Source organism: Amblyomma mixtum, chromosome 3, assembly GCF_055824585.1.
Source record: "Amblyomma mixtum isolate Tamu chromosome 3, ASM5582458v1, whole genome shotgun sequence".
In the NCBI taxonomy this organism is placed as follows: Eukaryota; Metazoa; Arthropoda; class Arachnida; order Ixodida; family Ixodidae; genus Amblyomma; species Amblyomma mixtum.
Genome location: NC_143014.1, coordinates 191,987,828 through 192,000,133, shown reverse-complemented (window position 1 = coordinate 192,000,133; position 12,306 = coordinate 191,987,828). Strand labels below are relative to the sequence as shown.

Below are 12,306 nucleotides of genomic sequence, written 5' to 3'. Positions count from 1 at the left end.
AGAAAACGCGCCGGCGCGTTATTCTTTGTTTTTGCATTCTGAGCTACGGCTGGCACCGGCAATGCGTGTATTGTCCCATCTTCCCCTGTTTTTTGCTAACTTGGCCATGGTTCCCGCTTTGCAGATTTCACATGTCCCAAGGCAGGAGTCATCGCGTCAGGCGAGCTGCCACGTTGCTGCACTGGCCACACGCGCCATGCATACTCCCAATCAGTCAGTGCGGTGCACACGCGTTGCCAGCATGGTTTTTCTCTTGTCAGCTGTCAGCTTGTCAGCCTTAGCTCTGCACGCTTTTTGGATTTCCTGTAAGAATCTCATCCAGAAAGCGGGCTTCATGCCAGTGACTCGGAGGCATGGAAGCTTTCGCCGGTGCAGTGATGACTGTGCTTTGGTTGTAGAGAAGAGATGTAGGGCTTGCCATCAAGATGAAAGAGATGAGATGAACATATGAGCCCTGGTCCACAAAGCTTCCGGCACACAGGTCACCTTGAGCCAATGGCCGAGGTCCATGGGTGCACCATATGGCATGGGCAGGGGGGCTGTGTGCTCACGTCTCGGATCGGTCAGGTCACGTAGGGTCTGGCCAGTAGGATCAGTTCGTCGTGTCTTGTGGTCGGGGCGGGGAACGGGGCTGGGCAAATGGCGAGGTCGGTTCTCGTCAGGCGGGCTGGGGCACAGCCGGGCGGTGCGGACCAAGAACACAAGGCCGATGACCAGACACAGCACGCTGAAGCTCCGGGACCAAGACTGTGATGATTATCCCGCACGTTACACTAAATGTTACGTGACGGAAAGCCGAAGAAGAGAGAACGACATGACAGATGTTTATGGCACGATTTAATGGCGATGGGACTAGCGCGTGCGCTCTGTGCCACACCACTGCGCACTTTGGTATCTTCTAGTCAGTGACAATATACTGGCAAGTCGGGTGATTTTAAAAGAAGATTAAGGGAACACAAAAAAACACCAACCAAGGGCACATGTCCTCCAATGCTTCTGTAGAGCATGCTGTAGTGATGAAACACCATTGACGGGGAAAGCGGCACAATCTTGGACATAGAGAACTCTTTATTATCATGTTTGTGTTTGGAATCTTTTTACATCGACTGCCAAGCCTGTTTGTATAGGACAAAGGGCAATCTCCTTAATAACTTCGCCCACTCACTCAGATGTCAAGTGCACATATAAGAAGCATCCCATTTCATCCGTCCTCAGTGTGAGCAAGGAACTCGTATGGGTCTCAGAACGGCATGTTTTAAAACCTTTTCTTTTTTGGCAAGTGTATGTTTTCTTAAACTACAATATATTGAACCCCCTTGCACTAAGCGGTGCCCACGTCGATGGCAGGTGGCAGGCTTGGCCACACTTTGCCGCACTACAGAAGTTGCTGGTGGTGGATTGTGCCCACCGTTGGTTTCATATGTACACGACAGATGGTGCAGATGGCTCTGCAGATTGAAACCCACCGGCAACATTTCTGCATCAAAGGGCGCTTGCAAATCACGGTCTGTTTCGGCTAAAGTTTTCATTTTCATCTGCTTGCCAAGGAGGCTCCTGGTATGTGCATGCGATGTGCGAGGATTTCGTTAAATCTAAAGTGATATAAGATTACTTCATTACATTGTGAAAAAGAAAAGACACTGTTTTCAATGGGGCAGAAATTGGGAAACGAAGTGAATGTGTTACTTGTGAATTTCATTACATTGAGGTTTGTTATATCGAGGTTGACTGTAGGTTTTAATAGCTTTGTTCTTTATAACGAGGTTTGACTGTTTTGTTGCGCCAAAGTAGAGAACAAACCAAACACAGTTGCCCTGTTACTTATGTATAGTCACAGATAAAAGTTTGCGGGAGGTGGTTTGACGAAAAAAAAAAAAGATTTCTGTGTGGTCTTGCAAAAACATGTCAATGAAAAGCATTGAGGTACAAGGGGACATGCTTGCTCCATCTGGAAAGCTACCAGGTTAATGACTAGTGGGGCAACGTAGAAGTAAATTTTTTTCTTTGAATCTACATTGTGCAAAATTTTGTCCATGACTGTACATTTAGCTATTTTAAAAGCTGCAGCATGTAATGGATTAGTGTTTGATGCACTAATACAATTTTTTTCTTTCTTGCAAGAAAATGAAGCCTATAGAAGGTTCACTTTTTTTTGCTTTTAATGTGCATTGAGATGGAGCAAGGTTTTGATAGTTCATGCTGCATTGTTGGTGGCTGCCACTTTTTGTAAACTTTACAGGAGGATGGTTCCTCTGTGGATGTGCATATCAACCTAGGCCAGGTTCCCATGCAGAGCGAGGCCCAACTGCGTCTCAACCAAGCACAAACGATGCTGCAGAAGGCAGCTCGTGTGATCGCTGCACTTGAGGTAATGATATTTTCAAACTTCTGAAAGTATGTACAGGTGTGCCGCACATAGTGTGGCAGAGGTGGAAAGGGGAATGAAGTGTGTGATTTGTGTGGTTTGGTGTGTGTGAGAGAGCTCTCCACCCCTGTTTAATTGGCCTTGTACATCATGCTCCTGTTTTGCCCTCTCTGCATCTCCAAAGAGGCAGTGCAGCCTCGCAGGAGCGCTTCTTGGTTCGCTGTGAGCCCAAGCCGCCCGAATTATCAGTGGCGGAACCCATTCACATTTTAATTAATGGGCTGTGTTTCATAGACTGCAACGGAGCCTGGACGGACCAGGTCGTGCAGTTCGAATTTTCTAGAAATTCGAATTAACCAGCTTTTACTGCTGTGGCAAGCTAGTTGTTCATGACATGAAGTTGACTGGTGTCTAAATTAATTTGTGAAGGTGCAAACTTTTTGGGATTTGAAGTCGCCGCCCTATTTTTCGGACTCGGCAGGATCCAAAAAATAGTGCAAATAATCGGAACAGTCGGAAAAACTCGTGAACTTCAAAAAAACAACTTGCTGCAAAAAATCTACTAGCAGAGTCACTAACTCGGCTGTTTGCCATGTTCCGTTTGCCAGTGACAATATTGGATTGTATCCGAGCCAGAGTTACGCTTTCAAGTCCACACCACCTCATGTCACCAATAGCAGACTGTGCGATGCTGCTGTGGCTCATACCTCGAATGTGCCGTGAGAGGTGGGAGCAGCATGTTTCTCAGGACGACGGTCGCTTAGACAATGGGAGGGAACCCACGGGGAGAAGCAAACGGAAGTGAGCGCCTCCCACTGCACCCCCTTGTCCCTGCATAGGCCCTGCGCCCCAGCGACACGATTACACACCCTAGCTTGCACACTAATCTTTGTAGGCCACCTCGATGGCAACGAAGAATGATCATTATGACTTGAGTGGCAACAAGGAGGCACAATAGCCAAGCCTATCCAAGTCTGTCCGTGCAACTGCTTCCGTTTAAATCCAGGATTGGTGCATTACAAGACGGTGAAGAGCCAGCTGCTTGCGACAGTGATGCCGTCTCGCGTCTAAGTTAGGGAAAAAAAAAATGGTCTGAAAAACCACTTTTTACAGTATTGCTGGCACCTATTTTAGTCCGAAAAATCGAACTTTTGGGCTCCAGAATGTCTGAAAAATCGGTTGTGCATATGTACACGTTCCTATAAGGCGCATGGCGGTTCCTTAACGATGTCCGAAGTATTGTGCAAGTCGAATTATTAGTCCAAAAAATCGGTCGGCTACTGTATTTTTGCTTGCCACAGTGGCTTTGACGTTTGGCTACTGAGCCCAAGGCCAAGAGATCAAATTCCATCAGGTCTGACCGCCACTTTTGTGAATCATCTAAAGCAGCATGAATATTAGCACGTAGGGTTTCAGATACTTACCAAAGCTAGGGCTAGAGGGAAAACTTCGATGGGAGGTAAAATGCAAAACCACCCATGAGCAAGCTGCCGCGGTGGCTGAGATATTATGGTGCTCGGCTGCTGACCCGAAAGACGCGCCAGTTGAATTTCGATGGAGGTGAAATTCTAGAGGCCCGTGTGCTGTGCGATGTCAGTGCACGTTAAAGAACCCCAGGTGGTGGAAATTTCCGGAGCCCATAATTATGGCGTCGATAGCCTGAGTCGCTTTGGACGTTAAGCCCCTGTAAACCATAAACCAAACCACCCATGAGCTGTGTGATGTCAGTGCACATTAAAGAAACCCGTCTTTGGGTTGGGTTGTGACCCAGGTTGCTCTTCCCGAGCAGCCTCTCTCGAATAAATGGGCTGCCGCCTGACATGGTGGGCAGGTTGCCCACCACCCTTGTAGGCAGGTGAGCCACCCCAGGTGTAGTTCTTTACAGGCTGCTTTATGCTTAGTTCTTTCATATTGATTTCACTGCACTATGAGCCTTTTGATGAGCCCATAAATGCTATTGCATTTCAGTGAGGATCAGCACAGCAATATTTGTGGCAGCTTTTTTTTTTTTTATCGTAAACAACACCGTGCTGTTTTAAAGCCCTAGCTTTAGTACGTACTGGAAATTTTGCATGCTAATAATCATGCTACTTTAGATGATTCACAGAAGTGGCAGTCAGACCTGATGGAATTTGTAGCATGCTTTCAGAACCTCTCACAGCTTCAGTTTAAGGATTCTAGAAAATGTTCCCAAGTGACGCTTGCTTTAAGGGCGACTGTTAATTTTGTTGTAGCTGTCAGTTTCATTTCTTCAATGGGGTAAGCAAGCAGATGAAGATAAAACCCCTATAGTAATGCTACCCACTTCATGTTCAGCATAGGAATCAATGCTGTACAATGTACAGTTGTGCAGGTAGGTTTTATGTGTTTTGGCTTTGGTTTTCACCCATCTGCCTTTTTTTTTCCCCGTGTGGCTTACAAAAGGTAGCTTGCAGTCTCGTCTCAAATGGAATTTGTGTAGGGTGGAAGTGATTGGGTGTAAAAGCATCATGTGGGAGCGCAGTGTGTGGCAGTTCCGCCTGTTTCTACTATTGTGTACCCACCCATCTACGCAAAGCCTTGTATTCTGTTACAGCAGTCAAACGATTATTATACTTGCCTTGTTTGCTATCTGCTCTGGTGTGCTCAGCAAATAGCCTGCCCTCACACCAAGTTGGCATTGTTGCAACAGTTTGTATGGCACACTCTGTATCGCAGTACTGTAGTCTATTTCTGCCATAGATCATCGGCAGCTTATGGTAGTTGTTAACTCACTTTGGTAGCTTTAGTGAGGTGAAAGCTAAATATAGTGGCATACAAGTGCAACACCTTGCACTACTTTGCATAACTTTTGGTGCAGTCAACTTTGTGAGGACAGAGCAAGTTTATGTAACAGTGCTAGATTGTGTAAATTTCAACTAATGGGTGCCATTCCAAAACTACACAATGTTTGACTCTGCATTCAATCAAGTAAACAAGAATATTCTAAAACTGTTATTCATAATTATTTAATATTAAAAAAACTGCAGTAAAAGTGCTGTGTGAATTCAGTTGAATAGCAAAATTTGTTCACAAACTATTTGAACGTGGGGTTATCTTGGCTTCTTGGCATACGTATGTCTGGTGTTCTGGTGTAGCGTGTTAGATATTTTGATGTGGCATAATGTTGTGGCTGTCAGTATATTCTGGTTTATATGTATGTATTAGATGGCAAAGTGATCATGCTCAAGTTTTTAATCCTTGTCGGTAAAATAATTTCTTAATCAGATATAGGATTGATGGAGGTGACTTTCATTATGTGGGAACTTGGGTGAAGCTGTTAGTGTCGTAATTAAAGATGTAAAATTTCAAGAAATTTTGAAAGGCATGAAAAACCATTTTTTTCAGGGTTTTTTTCATGAAAAGTTGGAAATTTTGCAAAACGTGACAAAAACAGATTTATTTGCAACAGCACAACGATCAGTATTAATGCTCCGATGTTCAGTCGAATATGCAGTTATAGATGTCATATTGTGAAACGAACTTCTTGTTCTATTGCACCGAGAAAATAGATAATGATTTGCACTTCAGGCGAATATGGAGATATAAATATCATATTTGTAGAACGAACTTCTTGTTCTATTGGACCGAGAAAGGGAGCATGAAAACTGATCTATAAGTCACTCCATATCGGACTCATAGTCACTGTCGCTGGATGCGGCACTACGCACAGCAGCGTGGATTGAAGCTGTGTCCACAGCTAGGTTTGACTGCACATACACAAGCTTTCGAACGTGTTTCCCTCAAAGCCTGTTGCGAATCCTTGTATGGACGTTTCCGGAACGTGACCAGTTTCGTTCGCAGCTGGCGGATGTTGGTGGTATCTGGAGCAGTCGGCAAGCCAGAAGAGTTAGCGGCTGGTTGGTGCAAAGGCCTTACCACCAGGTAGATGGGGTCACGTGCTTCACTGAAGACCGCTGTCCTAGACCAAATTCCTGCTGATGTCCTGTACTGTGCTACGTTGGAAATCAAGAAGCTAAGCTTGTATTTAGCTAAAACCGCTTACGTGCACAGCAGCCTGTTATTTATGCTGTGTGTGTAGCGCTGTAGAATTTGCAGCCATTTTGTTCTACTTCAGCCATGAGTTCAAGTATTAGTGTGTTTTTAAGTCAAGCCTGCATCTTATATGTGACCTGGCCTTCAACCCGCGTACTCGTAGCACAAACGTTTTAAAAGCACTACCTGGCACCGGCGATGACGACTGCTCTCCAAACGTTCAACGATGCACGCTGTAATGGTTTTCAAAGCAAAAACAAAAGCTTAAACTAAAAGCAAGCAATTATAGAACCTTGAAATTGCATTGTGAAATTTTCGATGTTTCTTTCCAATTTGTCCTCTGACAAAAAAAAACGAAAAAAAAAACGTTTTTTTTTTCCAAAATTGCAGTGTTTTTTTCAGGCCTTCACATCTCTAGAACTTGTAATAAGATGCAACTGTAGGTGTTTGATTTGTCTTAAGATATTAATGTTTACACTTCATGAGTTTTGTGTTTCGTGGTGACTAAATTTTTGAAAAAAGCCAAATGGCTGTTTTAGTAAAGAAATGTGCACTGCAAGGATTTTTGTTGATGAGTATTTTTTTCAGGTGCGATTTCTGTTTACTCGTAAGGCTTTTTTACCCCCATTTAGACTAACATTATAGCGGTTGAAGTTCTAACTGCGTTTTCCTTTTGGGCTGTGATGTCCTTGCAGAACCAGGGCCAGCAGACTACATCAGCTCCCGATGTTGAAGGAATGGATCTTGGAGAGCGGGTTGAAGTGGATGTCCAAATGGTTGACTCCAATGGAAATGACACTGCGCCAGTAACAGCAACATTTTTCTATTTTCTGCACTTCACTGTCTTGCCTAGCATGCACGTCAGCAGCTGTAATTTTAGTTACGGTAATCTGAAAAGAAGAGAAACTGTCAATGTTCCAAGATCTCATTGTACCATTCAACTGTTTCGTGAATTGAGGCAGCTGTTTTATTGTTCCCTCATTGTGCACCGAGAGCAATCTCTTGCAGCTTGGATCAAGTGCACTTTTGGTTTGAATTTGTGAATGCACATACATGTCTCCCAAATTTTGGTTTATTTTAGTAGTGATATTGTTCACATATGAATATGATGGTGTTGGTTAACAACTAGTTCCTTCATCTGGATCCATTTTTTTACCTTAAAATGTAATTAACCCCACAGTTAGTCATAAGAGAGGATGAACGTGTAGAGTACAGGCATGAGCTAAAGTGGAGAGACCACAGAATTGGTGACAGAGCTGCATGTCAGTGCTCTCTGATGGGGCACACTTGCATTGAGATATGCATACTGCAATATTGTTGCAATGTTGTGCAGTAAAGCATCGTTAATTTGATCCAGTATAAATGTTTGTTCGTCCTCCTGAACCCCCATTAATTCAGATAATCCGGACTGTCTCCGGAGTCCTGCCAAATGCCCGTGTAAGTCTATGGTGTCAGGAGCTCGTTTATTTGGATGACCAGGGGCTGGCATAGGTTAACTTGATAGGCTTCCGAAGCGGTGCCGTGTTGAGGTATGACCTGCTTGACTAGTGGTCGTCCAAATATTCATCCCCAGGTCTGAACTGCATGTTATATTGTTTCTAGCGCCCCTCTGACATGTGTGGAGTGCCGCATGTTTTGATGATCGGCAGGCCCCCAGCGATAGGCCGATAGAGAGTCTGGTCGTATAGTTTCGTTTTTGGAGCTTCATTGTCAGCCCGGTGTGATGGCAGCCGTTTGCTGCGCTTATCATTCAGCCAGCCGAGCCGCATGCAGTTTAGAACGACAGTTGCGTTGTCGTAGACCTTTGTTTCTTTGTTTGTCGAATGCATCTTGCCGCTCTGAATTCCGTCCGCATGATACCTCCATTCTTCCAGCGCGCTGAAACTCCGCATTCGTCACATGCTGTTCGCCATTTGTGCGTTGAAGCTTCCTCATGTTTGGTGCCACATGTGAAGAAATTCTGCGCTCAAAACAAAATAATGTGTGCTGGCTGCCCCCCTCTTCACCGGCCGCAGAGGTTGTAAGAATTTGAAAGCCTTCAATTTGACAGGTATACTCATAAACACGTAACGATGCAGTCACAAGAACAGCAGTCTGAAGCCAATAAAAATCAAAAGTGAAAAAACCACTCCAGCCTGCCTTCCACACTCGTATGTGGCCAGGCTGACTAGTGATGCTAGCAAACTGAACTGCAAACGGTCCTGTAGTTCCATATTCCGACGCGACACACACCCCTGAGATTTTAGGAAGTTTGCTCTCTCGCACTACCTACCACTTATCTGTGGAATCGACCGCCAGCTTGAACAAGCCAGGTAAACAGCGTACAATTTGTATTTTTTATAGCGAATGCGATTTGCGTACAAATTAACTGCATTTTTTTTTTTTTTCCCCCGACGCATGGAACCCCCATGCGTCTTGCCGGAAACTGATATGAGCAGTGGATGTGTGCCACCCAACTGCTCATGCAAAACTACCCTAGACCCCGCAATAGGTCAGCTGCACGTATAGGTCAACCCCCCTCAAATTCAGATGGATGTGTTTCTGAAGAAAGGTAGACTTTTATGCGACAGTACTTAAAGTAATCAGAAATGACTGTAATGTACCTAGCCCTCTAACCATGGCACACCACTCAAAGAAACTGTGCAGGCCAGTGTTGCGCACAGTAGACTTGCCATGGGCACGGAGCAAGAGTAGTCTCGTCGTGGGACATGCACCGACGCTACCAGCAAGGGGAGGGACTTCGATGCCAGCGCCTCTGCTAGACACTGCCTTGACCATGGCTGGGCTGGAGAGGAGGCGACGGGTGCCTTGACCATGGCTGGGCTGGAGAGGAGGCGACGGGTGTACACACAGCTGCCTGTAGTCTGACTGTGCCTTGACTAAGCACTGAGAGCACGTTACTTTGAAACCGCTATCCGCTGTCTGGTTGCATTGGTGCGAGTCTTCTCCTTTGCAGGCGCATGCTTTAGCCATCCGCAAGCTGCACCATAGCCTGCTTTTTCAGCTGGGAGCACTGGGGCATTTCATATGTCAAGCATCAATACTTGGCATTGTTCTGCGGTGCCACCTCACAGCTCCGAGGGGCGGTCACTTCATTAGCTTGCATCGAGATCGGGATCGGACATACTCACATAGCACCCCAGATTTTCAAATAAACCGAGCTGGTGCAGGCTGCTGCTTCGAATTATTCGGTCACATTTACATTAGAGAAGAGGCTCTTCGAATTATCTGGGATTCTGAATGAACAGAGTTTGAATTTCCAAGGTTTTACTGTACTGTGTTGCTACATTTTTGCAGTAGTAGTATGTATACAGTAGTATGTCTGTCAGCAGTGTCACCCCCCCCCCCCCCCCCCCACTGCTACTACTGGCACCACCATATTGTGGAGCCTGCAGTCTCTGTGCAGTGCATGCTTTTTCTTGCGGCTTTGTTACTCTTGCGAATCACGCCAGAGGAGTGGCTCTTCCTTTCCTGCCTTTTTCAGCAAGTACCTATAGCTCAGGTGGGCCACATGCATCCTTTCTGGCCACAACTTTGTTTTGAGGCTAGTTTTGTGCAGGGTGCCATTTCTCTCTTTATTACTAGTTGCAGCACTTTTCCTGAAGCAGTTATTTATGGAGCTCACATTTAGCACCATCAGTCTTTTGAATTTTTGGGGTAGTGAGCAGAGCACTTTGATGCACATTATATTTTTCTTTTTAGAAGTTGCTTTTGCACTGTGTCATACAACAAAGTAAATTAATCGATAGTGGTGTCTCTAGCACTTGTTGTTGGTCTAGTTGGTGAGTGCTTCCAAAATTATGGCAGTGAAATTCAGCGAACAATGAAAGGGACAAACAGAGGTGCTGAACTTTCAGCCTTAGTTTTGAGTGCCCATGACCCCATTTTTACAGGGTTTTGCAGGCAGCATGTGGCAAACCCAAGGCAAAAAGTGCAAGATGACTTTCAATGACAAATCACTTTGCAGAAATGAAAACAAAAACTAAAATCTTATGGCTGGGAATGAACCAAAAAGCAGGAGAATAAGAGCAATTTAAAAATATGAGAAAGGAAACTGAAAATGTTTTGTTTTCTCATAATTTTTTAGCTTTTTGCCATGTTAATGTTGTTAATGTGAATGTTGACATCAGCTCTGCGTCAGTTGTTCATCTCAGTCTTAATCTTGGACCTTCTTGTGCTGTTTTGTTTAGTGTCTTACTTGGCTTATTATCCTGCGTTCTCAGTTCATTCCTTGCTGTTCAATTTTAGCTTCTGTTTTCATTTCTGTAAAACAAGACCCTGAGCCCGTAGCTGCCGAAACAGCAGAGGTGACAAGAGAGGAAGGAAAGCCTTGGAGGCATTTAAGGACAACCCGCCAAGATAGCTGAGTGTTTGGGTGCTCTGCTGCCGAGTCCAAGGACGGGGATTCAATCCCAGGCTTTCTGGCTGCATTTTGATATAGGCAAAAATGCAAAAGGTGCCTGCATGCTGTGCGATATCAGTGCATGTTAATGATCCTCATGGGGTCGAAATTATTACTAAGTCCTCCACTGTGGCTCCCCTTTCTCTCTTCCTTCTTTCACGCCTTCTCTCAGCCCTTTCCTTTCCTCAAAAGCGATTTTTGCCACCCCAGTGGCTAAGTGCTTAGGATGCTCGGCTGCCGACCCGAAAGATGCAGGTTCAATCCCGGCCGCAGCGGTCGCATTTTGATGGGGGAAAATGCTTGAGGTCAGTGCACGTTAAAGAACCCCTGGTGGTTTAAATTATCCGGAGCCCTCCACTACAGTGTCCTGCATAGCTAGAGTTTCTTTGGGGCGTTAAACCTGGTAAAACCAAACCAAAACCAAATAAACTTGGAGGTTAGCGCCTGTGCCTATTGTCCCTCTCCCTTTCGTCTGTTTGGAAGTGTTGTCTGTGCGTGCCCAGTTCCTGGTAAAAGAAAATTTTCTTTTGGAAAATTTTGCAACGGCTATGCGTGCAGCCTGCTGGCAAATATCAAAAGTATTAGTACAGAACAGTTTTAACAATCATCGTTTTCATTGCAGTAGATTCCTAGTAGTACCCAGCAGTTTGTGGTTGTTGACAATTGTTGCTAAGAGAATCAGATGGCAGCATTATATCTGAGACTACAAATTTCTACATTAAGAACTTGTTCTTGGGAAAGTATTCTTGCTGTCAAAGGGCAATGGCCACTTCTAGGTACTGAGCCCAACAATTGGGTGCCGATCCAGCTTATTCACTTGTCAACTACTTTTGTAAATTCTAAGCAGCACAGTAATATGGATGGCTATGAGGAAGACATTAGAAACTCTGCATGGTTTGTACTGGCCTTTCTTGTACTCTTTTTATTTTCGGAATCCTACCCAACCGTGATAAGCCTGTAGCAACTTCGTGTGTTGCCCTATATTTATGCATGGCCTATTTTGCGCTGACAAGGTTTACTGCATTCCTTGCAGCCGAGCACATCAGGTGGCAATGACATTGATACTGCAGCATCTCGCCCTTTGGGTTTGACATCATCGACGGGTCGCTTTGGTGAGGGAATCGTGAATGCTGCTCGGGCAGCTGCTGCTGCCGCAGCCGTTGTGGCTGCGCGCGTCACAGCTGGATCGGTGTTTGGCTCCTCTGCAGCCACTTCGACAGAGAGCCCAGCTGCGACCTCGGCTGCAGCTGGCAGTAAGTGTTGTCCTGGTATAAGGATTTCTCTTGTGCTCTACAGGGTGTCCCAGACAGCATTCACCAAGCTTTAAAAAAAGAAAAGCCTTCTACAGAAGTGTAGTCAAATGATATTTGTTCGGCATTGCTTGTAGTATGAGGTAGTATTTTATTCATTGTGCCTGTTTAGTTGATCGGGCCTCATTAATTAACACTTCCACTGCGTTGTGGTTCACCGGCGGGTCACATCCCGTATTCAAGCTGTGTGGCCATGAATACATAGCCATATAGAG

The 12,306-nt window shown here is 45.2% G+C and overlaps 1 protein-coding gene across 7 annotated transcripts in view; it reads left to right on the top strand.

The window, feature by feature from the left end:
* Positions 1–12,306, top strand: part of LOC149353074 (large proline-rich protein BAG6) — a 79,498-nt gene that overhangs the window by 15,060 nt on the left and 52,132 nt on the right. For 5 of the 7 annotated variants that reach the window (XM_089582280.1, XM_089582282.1, XM_089582283.1 and 2 more), the window contains 4 exons: positions 2,240–2,368; positions 6,188–6,268; positions 7,075–7,185; positions 11,815–12,034. In XM_089582280.1, the coding sequence (XP_089438406.1) occupies positions 2,240–2,368; positions 6,188–6,268; positions 7,075–7,185; positions 11,815–12,034 (541 nt within the window). The remainder of the gene's footprint in view (positions 1–2,239; positions 2,369–6,187; positions 6,269–7,074; positions 7,186–11,814; positions 12,035–12,306) is intronic. The other 2 variants (XM_089582286.1, XM_089582284.1) reach the window with 1 other exon arrangement.